This window comes from Anas platyrhynchos, chromosome 1 (genome assembly GCF_047663525.1).
Source record: "Anas platyrhynchos isolate ZD024472 breed Pekin duck chromosome 1, IASCAAS_PekinDuck_T2T, whole genome shotgun sequence".
In the NCBI taxonomy this organism is placed as follows: Eukaryota; Metazoa; Chordata; class Aves; order Anseriformes; family Anatidae; genus Anas; species Anas platyrhynchos.
Window position 1 is genome coordinate 96820901 of NC_092587.1, and position 18233 is coordinate 96839133.

An 18233-nucleotide genomic window follows, 5' to 3' on the forward strand; every position below is an offset into this window, starting at 1 on the left:
TCTCTGGAGCTGCAGAGCCCCACAGGGAGGGCACCACCTGTGGGTGTTGAATGCATGTGGCTGTCAGGGGCCACATGGGTTAAAGATGTTGCACCTCCATTCAAACTGCATCAGTATATTTTTAAAGTAAACCAAATCTTTCTGTTGGAGGGATGTTGTGTATTTCCAGGAGGGTTTTGCATGTGTAGGGCATAACTCCAGAAAGATGCTACCTTCTAATCACACTAAGGGGACCCCCCTCTTCTTGTCATTTTGTGCCTAACTCAGAGAAGCTCTGTTCCGCCCGAGCACTGCTGGTGAAGAGAGAAATTGATAAAATGCATGGGCAGAGAAATGGTAGAGGTGCTGAGGCAGACACCAGGCGTTGAGCACGATGACATCTGTGGTTGCCAGGGGTGTGAGTGGGCTGATGAGGAAGGGGACTGGTGGCAAAGGCAGGGGCTGGGAAGTGTGTTTTTCTTGCAGTAACCTCTCTCCTTCTTCTCCTCCTTCTGTCTTTTCTAGGCAGGACAGGGCTGCTTGCTGATCTCTTGCCCAGTTTTGCTGTGGAGATTATGCCAGGTATTCAGCCATTTCACCCTTTAATTATGCAGTCATCTGTCATCTTGTCTGTTTATCCCTCTGCAGCATCTTTTGTGTGGTGTACGTTTTACTCTTATGTGTACTTTATCTGGGGAAGAAAGAGAAAAAAGCCTATTGCTTACTGGGAACGTGTCTTGGGTTGAGAACTGAGAGCTGATGCTGGGACTGGGGGAGGAGCGGCCGTGCTGGGAGGCGACTCAGAGAAATGGTTAATGCCGTGCCAGGGTCAGCGTGAGAGCAGAAATGCCAGCCCAGTGCAGAAGAAGTTTTGTATCAAGCTCTCAGCTAGAACAAAGGCAACGCTGCCCTAGCCCCTGGAGACCTCAGCAGCCTCGTGTGCCCATATGGCCCTGTACGTCATCCTCTCTCGTGCACCAGTAGCTTCCCCTCCCTGGGCTCTGTGCTGCAGGTACTGTTACAGCCATCGCCCCAGATGGCAGCACAGGAGGTGCTAGAAATAGAGCACTGGCTAGCAACCCGGCGGTGGCACGGGTCCTCCTGCACTGTGTGTCCTGGACATTGTCCCAGGTAACTCCAGGTGGCTGGGCCGGCTGCGAGGGGTCTCTGCCCGTGACAACTCCCTCGCTAGGCAAACTAATGAGAGCCACCAACTGGGGCACTCCTTAAAGAGGAAACAGACTGCAACATGCTGTCCTTGGAAGGGAAGAACTGTGGGAACATCTAGCCCTAGAGTCATGATCATCCCCTGACAGTGCCCAGGAAGGCATTCTTTCACACTTCTGTGCAGAAATACATCTCCATATAAATGTGTGAAGCTATTTTCAAAGCTGTCCCAGAGATGCAAATGGAGAGAAGGCAGACACTCCTCCACCTCCAGTGAAACCCAGAGCTCCCTGGAAGCTCAGCATGGTAGGAGAGGGATTGGCCTTTTCAGCATAGACAGAGATTGATTCTCTGTTGCCTAATGCCTTTTTTTCCCCACTATTTACAGTCCTATTGGATGGGTGTACAATTCCTGTATGTTGGCCAGGTAGCTTTCTGGTACCCCCACTGCATACGTATAAAAAATAAAGTATAAAAGGCAGTGACAGACCACACATCACCTGCATTACCTGTTATCTGAATTAACAAAATCAGATCCTCTTGCAAGCACAAACCCCTAGTTTCCAGACAGTGAAGTTCATAGCGTTTCAGCTTGGTAAAGGTTTACACCTCAGGGTTACACAGTTGTATCTGGAAGGGTAGTGAGAGAAGGTAATGGCTGTTGTAGCAGGGTGAGGATTAGGGAAGTGCAGGTAAGACTGGTTGAACTCCCGGTTCTGTGCATTCAGGAGGAGCCAGTGAGCTCTTCTTCTGTTTTCTTAACCTTATCGCAGAAGCAAATGGTCTAACTCTGCGAGATCAAATTCTCCCTGTGACTGGGATAGGGATTTCAGATGTTTTCTCCTAGTGCTGAGTAACACGTAACATATATACTAACCTGATCTCTTTTTATACTCCTAGAACATTTTCAGGAGGACCACAAGTACACTTACAGTGGACTTGCTGTTTGTTTTTTTCCTCCACCAGGCTTTTATCCTTTATTAGTGAACAGTTCACTAACAGCTCTGGAGACCTGACACCTGAGCTGCATTGCATAGCTGTGGCTGGCCACTTCCATCAGGCAGTAATATTTCATGACAAGAATGTGACAGAAGCAAGCTTCTGCCCTGCTCAGAGTGGCGTAGACTTTGGAAGTATAGGGAAAGAAGTCTGGCTTACTGTCTTACATGCTATCCCAAGCACCATATTATTTCATGCTTTTCATAAGCTTAGCAAACTTAAAAAAATAAAAAAAAAAAAAAAAAAAAAGTAGCCTGGTTTTGGCCTTTCTCTCTCACATCAGATTGCCTTCTTTGATGTGCTGCTTCTAGCTTCCCTCTACATTACTCATAGCCTGTTTATGCTCATTTATTTAGGACCCTTAACTATAATAACTGCTTTTCCCCCTAGCATTCATGCTCCTAGCGTATCTCCAGGCAGCGACTATGTCTGCTCACAGCCTTCTCCATGACAGGCTAACGCAGCAAGCTTCTGCTCTCTCTGTACGAGGCAGGCTGTCGAATCTGTTCTTTGCTCTTGAATCCCTGCTTTGCATGAGCTGCAGCCTGAATCCATCTTTTCTCGTACAAAGATGATCAGGGTTGTATAATGTCAGTAACTTCAGATGAAGTTACTTGGAGGCCTTGTATGAAGGCATTCCTTAACACTACTGGAAATTCCTCCTTTGTGGGGCACAGGATTACAATTACAATTTTTGTGGCTGTAAAGCCCAAGTGGTTACACTTGTCCTGTGATGGAATAGTATAGCGTGTCCTTTATTTTTTGGTTGCTTTCAAGAAATGAAGTCCTGTTCACAGCAGAAACTGTTCTTGATCCTTGAATGTGTGACCCTGGAAGTATTGCCGCACACCCTGAAATTCAGCATATATATGCTGTGTTACATGTTTCTTATTGTAGGCCTGCCCAAGGACAACTTGCCCTTTCTATAAGATATTCTAGTCTTCATCTTTGTTGGTAATGCTTCCCTACCTCTTCCCCTTAAGTTGCATTAATGCATTCTTATTTTCTGTGTCAAGGTCATTCATGCAAACATTTAAACAAGATGGCTCCTAGAACTGGTACCTGAGGAACTGTATTAACAATTTCCTATCAGCTGTTACTTTTCCATTCATGAATGCTTCCCTCCAGCTATTTCCTTATTCATTAGCTGAGTTTTTCTCAACATAGAGTAACTTCACCAAAAAATATTCCACAAGGACCAAAATTATCTGCAAGTTTAAATGAAATTCATCTGTTTCAGCCAAGAGAGAAATCAAATATTCAAAAAACATAAAATGTTTCACTTTACACTTCTGAAATGAAGTGTTTTGATTTGTAAATGCCAGATCTTTCACTGACGTTCATAAGTTTGAAATTAAAAATTGCATTTACAAAAGGCAATTATTTGTAGAAGAGTGAAGGAAAATGCTAACAAAGAAAAGAATTTTGCTTCTGCTCAAACAACGCCGTGGATGAATCAAAAATGAGATCTCTCTTTTTTGCGTTTTATTAAGAACTAGAAGTAATTGTATTTTGGTTGTTCCAAGCTGAGCAACCTTTTCCTCGACTTTTCATTTCACTTAGTGTCATTCCATCCTTGCATTGCAGCTCTTGTACCAACCCTTCTGCAGCCCAAATCCCATTGTGCCAGGAGGCCACGTAGAGGATGCTTGACTTCTGTTCAGAAAGAGTGGCTTGCTGCTGCTGCTTTTCATGGTGTAAACCCCACCTCACTGCTGAGCAGCCCTACCGCTTCTTTCTTTGCCTTCTTGCCATCTTTCCAAGGTGGTTGAAGAACCACCTGGGGACCTCTGGTGTCTTTCCCCGCAGGTTTTCCCTCACCAGTGGGCTGAGTTCCAGATAGGCTGGTACATCTCTCTGATGTAAAACCAACTCCAGGCTTCCTCTGCATTCAAAGTCTTGAAATTTCTTGGTCCACATGCATTTGCTGACCATTCCCTTGATCCAGGGAACTGCCATGTGGCAACACGTGCACCCATGTGCCCACCATCCCCGGTGAAGTGAAAGGCTGAGAGCTGCCCCATGGCAGGCAGGGCACCTGCCCTCACCTTGGCTGCTGCTGCTGCTACAGATTTCCTGGCAGCAGAGTGTTAGGGACCTTTCCTAGCTCCCCTTTCCATGCAATGTAAATAGAGCCCATTACAGCCCCATCACGGTTTTTGTGGACCGTCCCTTTTGCCCTGTCACTTGTACAGACTTCATCTGAGGCTTCAGTGAAAATTAAAAAAGAAAAAGAAAAAGTGGTTGTTAGGTTTCCTGGCTGGCTGCAGCGCCTGAATAGGATGTTCGTTCAGCACATTCAAAAGAATAATTGTGTGCGTGGGCCTAGTTGTGAAGGGGCAGGCCTGGCTCATTTACTGGGCTATTTATAGCCTGCTTTTCACCGTCGTTTGTCCCATTAAAACTGGAATATGGGTAGGGAACAAACACATAAGCAGGGCATGAACATGGCTGAGAAGAATGAGTCTTTAATGAGACCCAGATGCTAATAGGGCATGTCCTGCAGCATTTGTACAGGTCTGCCACGGGATGAAGGGTTTCCTCTGAGCCTGCCAGAGAGGCTGAGAAGGGACCACATTTTGGTAGCTCTGTTTCTCACTGCCATGTGCCATTTCTGCTTTGACATGGTCCTAAACCAGGAGGGAGTCTGTTTCTATACAAAGCCCCACCATCTATTCTGCCCCTGTGCTCTCCACTGGGATGATGTTGCTGCTGTTCGCTTCCCCAGCGATGTGCAATCCTGTAAGTATCTCTTTTTCTCCCCGTGTTTTCCAGAGTGGGTCTTTGTGGGCCTGGTGATCCTGGGCGCGTTCCTGTTCTTCCTCCTGGTGGGGATCTGCTGGTGCCAGTGCTGCCCACACAGCTGCTGTTGTTACGTCCGCTGCCCCTGCTGTCCTGAATCCTGCTGCTGTCCCCGGGCGCGTGAGTGACCCCGTCCAGGCCTGGCACGGATCTCCTTTACCTATTCTGCTCCCTGGCAGAACAGGAGGAGAATGTGCTAATGTTGCTTCCTTTGCCCTGAGCACTCTGCTTGACTCTAGAACTAGTTCTCAGGGAGTGAAGCATCTGACCTATTGCTCAATGCTTGAGCGCTCAAAGTTAATTACAAATGTGATTCTCCGAGGCCTCCCTGCCTTGGCAGCTGTGTCTGCTTCTCCACAGTGTCACGCTCCCCTTCCAAAGTTGCTGTCATGTCGGTGAGTGTTGCGGGGGCAGAGCTAAAAGCATCCTGGGAGGTTTCTTCCCAACAGTGCGAAGCAGCTGCCCTCTGCAACACTGCAAAATCCTTGCAACCCAGCAAGGTTCCCGGTCAGGTTCAGGCAGATCTGTCAAGCTTCATGAGCCTCATCCCTGCAGCTTGAGACAAGAGTTGTTGTTAAAGCTTAACTGCCACTAAGTTGTGGCAGCAGAAATGCTGGCTATAACATGCCAGGTATCTTCCAGATGTTGGGCGTCTTGGAGTGTTCACACGATGTGCCGTGAGCACTTTTAAAACACCCCTCAGTGCTATTTGAGGCTTAGAGAAATTCATATCGGCCCCTGTCATTTCACTTGTCCAGTTGTCTCCTGCTGGGTTGTCACCAATGTCAGCGATGTGCAGGTTTCTGCCACAAGCCGTGTGGGTCTGGGGGAGGCTGGTGTGATGCTGACTGCTGTTTTTTCTTTTTCAGTGTACGTAGCAGGCAAGGCAGCAAAGGCAGGGTACCCTCCTGCGGTCTCCTCCATGCCAGGTCCATACTACATCCCCAGCGTCCCTGTGGCTGGTGTCCCATCTCCTGCTGTGCTGATGGACAAGTCGCACCCACCTCCCTTAGCCCCAAGCGACGCCACTGGAGGAAGCCAAAATGGTAATTTGCAGTGCCAAGCACAGCATTCAGTCCTCTTCCTGGGAGCAGGGCTGCGAATGGGAGGGGCAAGCATCTTTGAACAGGATAAACACAGACAAACTGCATTTTAATCCTGGTGCTGACAATGACATTTGCATCCCTTAGGGCCATGTGGGCCAACTTCTCTAGTGCCATCAGTAAAATGTTTGTTTGGGGGTACTGAATTAGACCAGCAGAGAACCAGAGGCCAGGTTCGTGCTCTGGGCCCCTTTCTAAACGTTTGCTTGCAGGAGAGGAAAGGATGAATGAAGGTGGTTGCAGGAGAGCAGAGGCAGTGGCTGTTTTCCCCTTAGAGCCGATGCCTTGCAAGCTGCTCTGTCTTGGTAAACTGCTTTTGCTGCTGTGTGTAGAGCATTGCTTCTCCTCTGGCAGCAGTTTTTGCTGCAGCATGTTTTACTGTCCCTGTAGCAATTTGAGCGCAGGTACGTGCTCCCTTGTCATTTCTGCCCAAGAGCATTTGCAGCTGGATCCCCTCCCATACCTTACAGAAGTCAGTAGGTCGCTTGGCTTGTTCAGCCTTCCCATTTATGAAATGTGAGTGGTAAAAGGCTTCTAACTGGAAGGGAGTTACAGATCAATGTCAGACAGAGAGAATATGAGTATGGTGCTTCTATCTCAGTGAGGGTCACTTCTGCTGTAAAGGAAGTTGCCTTCAAGGAAGAAGAGAATGGCTATTTAGCCACATCCTAGGAGCATTTCAGGGCCAGAGTGTCTGCCTGAACTCAAACATACTGCAGCAGCAGCAGTGACTTACCAAGATAGTCACCAAACTGACACAGTATGTTAGCCCTTGATCCAGACATATGTCTGATTTGAAAGCTCTGCACTAATTGTCAATTGTTAAATTTACTCATGACAGTGTGTTGATAAGACAGTTCCAAAAAGTTCCACAACCAAGTAGCCTACTCAAATAATTAAGCTTTTGGAATAACCTTCCACATTCTTCCCCTGCTCCACTCAATATATTAACCTTTCCAGAATTAATAGAAGTATTTTCATTCAAGTCATACTTTTTTTTTTTTCCCACCAAAATCAAAACAGAGCTCTGGAATGGTGCATTTTGAAATAGGAAATAAATCAGTCACTGATCCAAAGCAGAATGTACCCAATTCAAAAATCTTTGTCAGAAAATGATGAATGACAAGCCACAGTGCTTATTTTTTTTTTTCTCTTGTGCAAAATGTCACTGCTTGTAGAACACGGTGTTGGCTGTGGGAACCTTAGGGATTTTTTAAGAGTCAAATCACAAACCCAGTGCTTGTCTCTGCTGTGCTTTACTAGCAGAGCACAAATGCTGAATAAAAACTGGATGTGTTTAGAAACCAAATGGAATGGCTCTTAGCATCCATGGTTATTACACGGAAAAAATGCATTTATTATATAATCTGAATCAAGCTGTCAAGACTTAAACCTTCAACTCAGTATTTGACAGGCAATACTACATATTGCAAGTAAAACTATTACTATAGTGAATTTTAACTGTTGTGGAGAGGCAACACAGTTTCTTAAGCTTTTTTTTTTATTATTATTTAAATAATATTTAAATGAGAAGCTAACGGAGGTTGATGCCCTGCGCTCTCTTCCTTGTCTCTTAAGCTCTGTTATCATTCCAGAATATCCCCTAATTACATGCAGTAGAGGAGAGAACACGTTACATGGCTCGTCCAAGCTGCTTATTTGCTGGTTGGCCAGACAGCAGGCTAAACAAAACAGATAATAGTTGAATGGATAATGAAGGTCTTTGCTCAGAAGGAGCACTAATTATGGTCTCTGCATCCTCCACACAGCTATTGTAGGTCTGATCTGAAACTTGTAAAAACTTGCTATCTTTGATACCAAAAACTTCTGTCTAGTTCGTTTAAAAATGGTCAATAGGATCAGAAGCGCTAGGGGATGGAGACTGGAGGATTCTGTAATCCTGGCTGCCGGTCTAGAAAGCACAGCCTTTGCCCTAGTTAGCTTGTGTGCTTGTAGCTGACCCCTGTGAGGTGATCTAGTGAGCAAACTAAGGCACGAGAATATTTGAAAAATTTGCCTACAGTTACATAAACGCCATGTGACAAAGCTCCAGTGAAGCTTAGGAACTCGGTCCTGAACTTAGGGCTGAGCAGGAAATAAAAACGAACGTTCGTTTTTCGTATTTAGGACTGCTGGCAACACATAATTTAGGATGTATGCTCTCTATTTTAAATGCAGTGGTTACCTGGAGACTCTGGCATAGATTCCCTAAACCATGCGCACAGGGAAGCTTTTAATTTGAGAGCTGAACTCTAGACCTCCAGTATAGAAAGTGAAAAAAAAAAAAAGAAAAGGATGACAAATCACTTGCTTCCTAACCACGCTTGCCTGAAAAAAATAGTAGTGCTGTCCTTTCTGGGGAGGGAAACAGTTTACAGTTTTGTCTGACTTGGTTCCACCCACAGAAGAATAAAAAAAGTGTCCATAGTTACACAAATTAAGCATTAGAAATTTATGAACTGTTCAGGAGAAGAAAATATGCTCTAACAGGGAAGAATGTTCCATTCCCTTTGACTTAATGGAATGGTTCTGGACAAGTGCTTAACATCTTTGCATCTTCATTTCCTTATAATTGAGATGGGTCTAAAAATATGCAGACCTTATTAAAGGATTTTGGCAATTTATGGATGAAGAAGGGTATGAGGAGGAAGCAATAATATCTTTGAATCTCACACGAAGGAATAATAAAGAGGTTTAATAAGTTGAGCATTCAATATCACTGCCGGAAGTATTTAATAAATAAATGTAGAGACAAAATATGCCTTATCTGTAATGGAAAAGCCTTTTTATGGGCTGCTCACAGTCATCTTTGCAGATTTAATTCCAAAGTTAATTTCTGGATGCTTACAGAATTACCCAAGAAAGTCACTTTCCTTTTGATACATAGCTGCAATAACAAGTCAAGCATGAAGCTAGCATGAAGCCGAGCTAATTCTCCCATCAGTTCCAGGAGCTGAAGATGTTGCCCAAATAGATACTTGGCACAGCTTCAGCATGATTAGTGGTTCTTGTGCGACAGAATCTGGAAGCTGCCTGCTCAAGTTCCCCAAAGACTATCAGTAGGTCAGAGTCATTTCCAGCAAATGTTTGGTTGTTGGCCTGTGTAAAAATGAGGTGGTGGCTCAGCTGAGCTCCTAGGAGATGCATTGGAAGGAAGAACAGTGAGATGACTCTTTGCTGGCAGCGTATCAGACCAGAGGTCAACTGTGATGGTGAGGCAAAGCGGAGAACTTGCAGTGCTGTTGCTTGTGCTGTGTCAGTGCAGCAGGAGTCACCACTTCTGAGGCCAGTCAGTCCAGCTCCTCTTTGTAGCAGCAACCTGACCTGGAGAGACATGCTGGTCTTCCACTTTGGAAGGCAGAGGCAGGGTTCCTTGTGTTCTGTAAGTCATGGTGTGCATTTACAATCATTGTACACATATTTATGGTGATGATAAACAACTGTGAAACTGTAGACTGCCATCAGGTGAGCTATCTGGGTTTGTCCTGGAGACATGTTGAAAGCAGGACTGTGAGAGACCTGTACTACATTTTAACACCTAATACCTTTCCCAAATACAAATACACTAGGCAATATTTCAAGATCTGGTAATTTACATATACACATTTAAAATCCACGGTAAAGCACTTCCTCCTGAAGCAATTTGCAGGATTATTACAGGAATCGTTCCACCAGTTTCTATGGCACAGCCATTTCTGAGGCAGAGCATGGTTATTTCATAGTGCACAGGCACAAGCGCAGCAGTTTAGGACAGAAGGTGCCTAAGAATACCTCTGCCAAGTCCTTGTTCAGCCCACACTGCATACTATGCAACGTACTACCAAACCCATATGTTAGGTACTGATGTATCGGGGTATGGGATAAAGCAGAAGGAAGAGGTTGGCTCACTACCACTGTCCAAGTATTTTTTAAAATAGTGTGTCAAGAGGAGGGCTCGTGCAATGCTGCAGTTTTCACACGGGGGAACACACTAACCCTGTGCAACTCATCCTTACAGCAGTGCTCTAATGAGGCTGAGTTTCAGGGTTAGCTCCTTGGGACTGAGACCTGTGTTTCTGTCAATCTTCGAATAGCCCCAGGCTGAGACGTTTCTTAAACAATCTGCTACAGAAGCCTTATTTTCCTCAAAGTCCTAATAGGTGGAGTTTTTTGCTTGCTGCCTGTAGACTGGCCTTGAGGTAGCCGGGCTATTCATAGGCTTAGCACATAAAGCATGCATAGAGCCAGCCTGCCAGAATTAGACCTGCTGAGGCTCTGGGTGTGTAGGAGCTTCTCTTCTCTACACAGGAAGGTGATAAAGCCAAAAAAGCTGTCCAGACTTCCCCCGCAAGTGGAGTCAAGCACCTAATGCCTGTGTGAAACCTACCTTTTCTGTAAAATGCAGCATGTAAAGAGTGCCAGAGCAAGCAGTTTCACAGTTACCCAGTGACCTGATTGGCCCCATTATTGGATTTGGTATAGATCTCAGTGCGATGTGCTTTGTGGGACTTTCTATGTTTCCTTCCGTGTTCTGGAGCATCTCCTGCCACATGCTTTTCAACCTGTGTGAGCAGAATTCGTAGGGCTGGGGAGTGTGGAGCGCTCCTGCAGAGTGACAGCTCCCACATGCTCAGCCACCTGCTTCCCCTGCAGCCTGGGAGCTCACAGCCTCTGCTGCATAGAGGAAGCCTGATCTTCTGGCACTGCTTCTCCCATACCATGACAAATCCTTTCAGTAGTGCTAAGAAAGGGGAAGCGACTTCTACCTTTCTCCCTGCCATCCTCTGTAGGAGGTGGAATCACTGTGGCAGTGTCACCACTTGATGCATTTGGCTGTACAGATTGGGCATTTCCAAGCCTTTTTTTGCTGTTGCTGCAAACTTTCTAAACGATGCAGCTGCTCACAACTTCACATCCCACCTTAGAGACAAATTTCTTCTGAAGCAAGGACTGACTCACTGTTTTGGAAGATGCAGCCTACCTGCCTGCAAATGTGAGCTCAACTGTAGAAGCAATGTCGTCTGAAAGTCTCCTCAAACTTAAATGTGTTTTCCTCTAAATCCTTTTCTTTTCGTTTCTCCCCAGCAGTGCGCAAAGGGTACAGGATCCAGACTGACAAGGAAAGGGACTCCATGAAGGTGCTGTACTATGTCGAGAAAGAACTGGCTCAGTTTGACCCAGCTCGGAGGATGCGAGAACGATGTGAGGAATGAGAACGGTTTGATTTTGTTTTTCACTGACCTGAAAAGTACCCTGCAAATTCATAGCTAAAGGTTCACTGGCTTTGTATTAAAGCCTAAAGCCTCTAGGATGTTAATCTTGGGATGGATAAAATCTGGATCTTAGGAATCTACAGATGTGTTCTGATTTTAAAGAGTTACTGGTCACCTAATAATCATTCTTCATTAGACTGAACAAGGTGTGGGAGACTCAGACTATCATGAAAATTGGCTGCTTGGGCAATTGAACTTTTGGATCATCATGGTCTGAAAAGCCAGGTCTGTTTTGTGTGCTGCGGTGTCCTCGGTATGGTTCGAATGATACATAAAGGTAGTTTGGAGTGGTTGTTGCCCTGCAATAGGGACTACAAGAAAGATTTCAGTAAGCAAGGAGATTGCCAGGAGGTTTGGTGACACTGGTCAACATAAGATCAGAGGCGCTATGAGCAGCAGCTCTGATGGCTTGGCAGTCAGACACTGCCAAGTGAAAGGGGGGGGCATGATGCAAGCTCAGAAAGGAGCTTCTGCATGGAACTCCTCACTGTCTGCCTATAGCCTCTTGCAGGCTTTATTCTCCTAAATAAAGACTGAAGGGGTGTTTAATGGGTGTCAGCACAAACCATAGCGAGGATCTTCCTGCATTAGGAGACATTAGGAGGGGTGCAGTGGTGGGACAGTTTATGTGCACAAGGAGGGCCTGCAGTGCTGGTGTTCGTCCTCTAGCTGTTCTGAGGACAACAGCAGGCTCGGGGGCTTGGTTCCTCCATGCAGCATCTGACTGATGCAGAGCTAGCCCATCTTAGGCACTGGCAGAGGCTCTTTTAAAACAGACACGTGAGATCCTGCAAATCAATGAAGGTAGGGGTTTTAGGGAATGACATTACATCAAGGCTCTGTACTGATTAGGCATAACTAAGAAATTATATGTACTTCTAAAACAGTCATTGCTGAGCACACTGTCTTCTCCACCCACAAGATTTACTATAAAAAGACCTCTCCAGATTGGTATGTCAGGCCTCCAGATGTCAATGTGCTTGACAGGGTAGAGACTGACAGTGATTCAGACAGTCTCTTACTTTTTTAAATTTTTTTTTTGAGGGGGTTGTTTTTGTTTTAACTAAGCAAGTCAGGCCAAATCCAGAGCCAGCTTGTCTCACACCAGGAAAGGGGGAGGTGGCACAATTGCTGGGATGATGCACCACCAAGCACAGTGCCCACCTCGTGAGGGTGTTGAGCTCACATGTGCTAGTGAAGCAGGGCTGAGGGGGGATTTCTGCACAAAGACTGAACTTTGTTGTCCGAACACAAGCATCTGATGCCAGTTGAGATACCCTTAGAATATCCCATCTGGCTACTGGTTAACCAGTTCAGAAGACCTGTAGGTCCAACACCAGCTATGTGTCCAAACAGCCCCAGGAGTCTCAGGCAGGATCACACAAGGGTTTGGACCTTGGGTTCCATTTTGATTTTTTTTTTTATTGGAGGGCAGTTCAGCTTCTGTCTGAGAAATCTGCAGCCAGGCTTTCCACAGCCTTCCAGTCCTCTCTTCTCTCCCATATGCTACTAGGTGATGCCTATCTCATTTCCTTTCTGCATCCTCCCCTTCAGATAACAACACCATCTCTGAACTCAGCTCCTTGCATGAGGACGACTTGAACTTCCGACAGCCGTACCGCCAGGCGCGGAGGAAACCTCTGCCTCCAGCAGGAGACCTGGATGGGGATGCTGAGTACTGGGCAGGAGTGATCGGCGGGGGCAGCACATCAAGGTCACAGGCTGTCTCTGATTACAGAGATGAGAGGGACAGTTTCCGGCACAGGTGAGGAGTGCTGTGTCTGGGAGGTTACTGTACCTGCCAAAGTAGTAAGTTAAGGAGATGGGACAGATATACTGGTAGCTCTTCTCCATGTCCTGCTGCTCTGGTCCAGCCTAGTAGGATGGAGGGGTTGCAGCTGGAGAGAAAGGTGGAGATGGAAGATGTCTTAGATGAGGACAGAATTGATCTGATTCGTACAGGTCTGCTGGAGCCTCCCCAGCTGGGCAGTGCTAGGTACTGACACCATTCCAGGTAGGATGGCAAAGTGAGATAGATAAGAAACAAAGTCGCCTTCTCAAAGTGCTTCATTGAGATCTGTACCTGATGCCTCAGGCAATTCTCAGTGCTGGTGCACTGTGTTAGGAATCACACCCTGGTGCTTTGGTGCAGCAAGACCTGTATTCCAGGTCTAAAGGACCGGCACTTTGGCACCTAGAAGAGATATCATGTGCTTCTTCCCTCATACCAGCAGCCCAGTCCCCCAAAAGCAATGGCAGGTATTTATTTCCCTCAGTACTGGGCTCTTGTGCCAGTTCACTCCCTTTAAACCTGCTTCATAATTGCCCTCCTGTGAGCTTCTGTAGCCAGGTTCTTGAGTTTTCCCAGCAGGACATAGACCTAAAAGTGCTGGGGCTAAGGGAAGAAAGGAAGTTCAGCCCTGCATAGCGGAGGACAAGGACGGTGCATCCCGGGGTTAATCTCTGGGTAACATTAGGCTTGTAGAATCTGAGCTCTCCACACTAGGCTGCCCTTACAGTCAGCAGAGAGAAGTAGGCTTTTCTAGGATGTGATACATCTCTTCCTACAGAAGGGGATGAAAACAGGTCAGATGATTCATGTCCCAGGAGCGCCCGCTTCCCTCCATTGTCTCTGAAGGCTGCCGAGGGGATGAGTGCAGCTGAATCCTGGCCTCTAACCCTACCTTTTTCCTCCTCCAGCCAGCAGAGATCCAAGTCCGAGATGCTGTCCCGTAAGAGCTTCTCTGTGGGAGTGCCGGCCGTCTCCATGGACGAGCTGGCAGCCTTCGCGGAGTCCTACAGCCAGCGGGCCCGGCGGGCGGACAGCCAGGAGACTCGGCGTTTCGAGCGCTCGGAGTCGCGTGGCGGAGGGCTGCACCACCAGGACAGCTCCCTGGAGGAGTACTACACCAAGCGCAGCAGGGGGAACCGAGAGCCGCTGACGGACTCGGATCGGGGCTGGTCGTACAGCCCGCCCCGCAGACGGGCCCACGAGGAGAAGCACCTGCCCCGGCTGGTGAGCCGGACGCCCGGAGGGAGCCAGAAATACGATCACTCCTACCTCAGCAGCGTCCTGGAGAGGAAATCCCGGAGCTACGATGAAAGCGGTGACCGTTGTGAAACCCCCTCAAAGCTGAGCTCGCAGCCCAGCCAGAGAGGAGGGGGAACGTATTACGCCTGGTCACCACCCTCTACCTACAAGCCCGAGCCATCGCAGCAGCAGTCACAGTCACAGTCGTCTGACCAGGAGGATGGGGAGGACACCCTGCCTCCCTACAGCGAGAGGGAGCTGAGCCGAGGCCCTTCGTACCGGGCCAGGGAGCAGGCCTACCTCAACGCCTCTGACAAGAAGAGGAAAAAGGAGCCCAAGAAAACAGTGAGGCCATGTCTGGTGCTCCTGATCCAGATACGCTGAGGCATCAGCCGCCAGGCGGGGGTCACAAAGCAGAGTTTAGGAGCAGGGGGCTCTCCAGGAGAGGGCAGAGTGTGGATGGAGTCAGAGTGTGGGGAACCCCAGATAGCATGAGGAACCCTGCGAGAGACCTCAGTGGGATCATTATGAAAGGGGTGAGGTGACAGATGCCTGTGGGTGCATGCCCATGGCCCTGTGCACGTGTGCCATGCACACCAAAGGCATCTGTCACCCAGAATGCCAGCAAGTGAGAAACATCCTGCTCCAGTCAGGGCTCGTGAGGGCTGATGAGACTGTGGCTGTTGGGGAGGGGGAGCCAAGAGCTTGGGTCTTGGCCCTGAGCAAAGTGGCCTGTGCAAGAAAGAACAGGGGCGTGAGCCTGAAAAAGTTGTCACTCTCCAGTTGTGTCTCTGTCGAAGCTACATCTGTCTCTTTGTCCGTTCTGTGGGTGCTCTCCTATTGACACTTGTCTCCTCTCTTTCCTCTCAGAACGATTTCCCAACGAGGATGTCCCTCGTGGTGTGAAGTTGTGGACATGTCATGTTGATGGGCTGGATACCACGAGGTGACTGTGGTGGAAAAGATACAGAGCAACAAGCAAAACAGGCCCCCGTGAACCTTTGCAGCCACCAGTCTCGGACTCAGTTCAAATCGTTTATTTCATCAGGGGAGCAGAGGCTCTCCTAAGAGACAGACTCCCATGAACAGCACCTGATCTCAGAGGCTCTGGGAGTCTGCAAAGAAAATGAGGCCAGGGCTCTCTCTGGCATCCTCCATTCTGCGCTGGAAGGCAGCCATGGCCCTGCTGCCCCTGCAGCCCTGAACTACGAGCAAGGCTGCCTTTGTGCCTCTTGCCCTGTCTCACGTGCAGGGAGAGGCCCGTGTGCATACCTCTTGCTCTCTCTGTCTCCTCTCTTCTCTGTTTGGATCAATATCATCCCATGCTTATACTTGGAGCCTATTCAGCATCATCCCCATGCTGGGAGGAGGCCTCGTTCTTACAGCTGCAGACCGCCTCCAGTTGATCAGGCCCTAAATTATGAAAGAAAATCTACATCCTTTCAGACACCATAGAGCAGGGACTGATGAGGTGTTTCTGTGGCAAGGGCTGAACAGAGAGAGAGAGACAGAGACAAGTATGGGCTGGTTTGTTCAATATATTTAGTTATGTTCATTTTGTGATGAGAGTTGCAAGTGAGATTGATGTATTGTTTTGAAAGTGGATCAAAGTAGCTTTTCTTGTGATGAGAGCATGATGTGTTTTTCTCCCCCGTCCCCAACTGTGATTTGTTTTGATAAAGTTGCATTTTCTTGCAGCTGAGCTATGGCCCTGTAGAGCTTCAAGCTAGAACATTTACACCACCATATCAGAAGCAGTGCTCTAGTTTTGCTGGCGTTCTGCTTCCAGCACCACCAGACCTCTCTGCATAGTGGCCTTTTTGTTTTAAAGAAGCAAAAGGGGAAAAATTGCAGTGAGAAGGCTGCAGATCTTCATTCTGTGCTATTGGTATCACTCTTTTCTGGTCATTGTTCTCAGGCACTGAACAGAGCAGTAAGAGCAACGGAGAAAGAATTAATGCTGTGGATGAACACAAGCTTTGAAAATCACTTTTTTCAATTACACTTGTTTCAGTCACTACAGTTGTGACATGATTTTAGTGGCTGTTGTCTCAGGAACAGCTGAATTTAGAAGTGAGTGCTTCGCACCATCTGGAAGCCTTACATTCTGGATTTCATAGGGTATAATGCAGTCATTTCTTTAAATTTTAGCTGCTAAATTCATAATGTGAGGGAAAATGGCGGGAATATTTTAAGGTCCAGTATCTTGATTGCTGTCAGGCCTAGAAACGATTTAGTGCCATATTGTGTTATGGACACTGTCAGCTTCTGAAATGCCATCTTTCTTAACTCTGGAAGTTTGGTAGCTACCTGGCCTCAAATTTGTTAGGTGCTCACTCTAGCAATACGTATTTGAACACTGGATTAATGAACATCACTGCAGTTCTCCATAAAAATTGCAGATTACTTTCTGTACTACTCCTTCGCCATATAGTTCACCAGGAATGGTCAGAGGAGAGGGTGAATGATCTCCACAGCTGTCAGGACATTCCAGTTTTTCACACTAGGTGAATGACACAAGGATGTCTTCTCCACGCTTCTCTAGTGGTGAGTGCAGATTTGTAAATTCTAGTCCTGGGTCTTCCTGGCCAAAGGATTATCCTGTAGGGGCATACTGTACCTGCCTCTGCTTTGCATTATGGCTGGAGAGACAAAACTGTAAGTATTTTGATCTTTTCTCATCTTTAACATATGTTCCTAGGAGAACCACAGGATGGTTAACAAAAGGCTGGCAGGTGGTTTCCATCTCAACTCCAGTGCCTCGAGAAGAATACAATACGTGCCATTTAAAATTAAATATTTCACCTCTGACATATGCTGATACAACCAGCAAAACTGTTAACGTTTTGTTGGAATGAAAAACCTTGGGAACCTCTACGTTCTGATTTTAGGGGAGTTTATCCTGCTGTCCTGTCATCAGACATTCAGCAGACCCAGGAACCATTTTACATGGAGATTTGAATGTGTGTCTGCAACAATAATTGTGTCAGAAAGGGGCCAAAACAGTGATTTAACATTCTCTGAATACCTGTATCTTTTAAATCACTCTGAAAGCCAGAGCTTTCAAAATCTCATTTCATTTGTGTCTGTCCCTTATCTCAGTCACTGTAGTTGATTTGATCAAGCCCTCAGGAATGAGTTGTGTATATTAAAAATGAAATCCTTCCCCTCGTTTATCTGAATCACTTTTGTTTGCTTGATGCCTGGTACTTTAGTGTATTTGCACACTGTGTTTAGGAAGTTGACATTTTATTTACTTAGCATGTAGAAAAGTAGTTGTAAGCTAATTCTCTCAAGAGAACAATTTTAACCGTAGAAACAATTGTTCGTAAGAACTGTCCAACATTTCTTTTGAACCCAAGTACCTGGAATAGTACTGAAGATTTTATGATTAGTGATTCTACATGTTTTACCAGATGATAAAAAAAAACAGCCTTAAAAAAAAAAAAAAGAGCAGGTCTTAATTCCCTAAAGTCAGATCTGGGCAACATGCATCAGTTGGCTGTGCCTTTATTCTAGAATTTTACATTTTCCAAGTATTTTAGCAGCCCATTCGTATCTCCCTATACAAATCTGAAGGAGTTCTCAGTTACTAATGGTGTCTGTCCTGAAGCCATCTCTATTTTTCCCACAGGAAATGTATCTGCACAGGCACCAAATGGACCATATCAGAAAGCAAAGGGTGACGTAGAGCAGGGCTTTCATCTCCATAGCTACCTAGCCCTAGTGACTTGTGACTCTTGGGTAAGCAGCAGAGAGGAACAGGGAGCCAGAGGCTGATGGAGGGGCCGTGAGGAGTCACTTGTTTCAGAGAGGAGGTAAGGGTAGCTTTGTGCCTGCACCATCGTTCAGAGCACCTGCAGGATGCAGGCGTTGGGAGCCTGATTCCTGCACTTAATC

The 18233-nt window shown here is 46.7% G+C and overlaps 1 protein-coding gene across 8 annotated transcripts in view; it reads left to right on the forward strand.

Moving 5' to 3' along the window:
* The window catches only part of ILDR2 (immunoglobulin like domain containing receptor 2), a 34651-nt gene extending 17144 nt beyond the window's left edge, over nt 1-17507 (forward strand). For 2 of the 8 annotated variants that reach the window (XM_072025401.1, XM_027449373.3), the window contains exons 4-10: nt 505-561; nt 4921-5067; nt 5817-5993; nt 11118-11231; nt 12857-13067; nt 14003-14678; nt 15204-17507. In XM_072025401.1, the coding sequence (XP_071881502.1) occupies nt 505-561; nt 4921-5067; nt 5817-5993; nt 11118-11231; nt 12857-13067; nt 14003-14678; nt 15204-15239 (1418 nt within the window). In that variant the 3' untranslated portion in view covers nt 15240-17507. Of the gene's footprint in view, nt 1-504; nt 562-4920; nt 5068-5816; nt 5994-11114; nt 11232-12856; nt 13068-14002; nt 14679-15203 lie in introns of all 8 variants that reach the window. The other 6 variants (XM_072025396.1, XM_072025385.1, XM_072025421.1 and 3 more) reach the window with 3 other exon arrangements.
* The last annotated feature ends 726 nt before the right edge of the window (nt 17508-18233 follow it).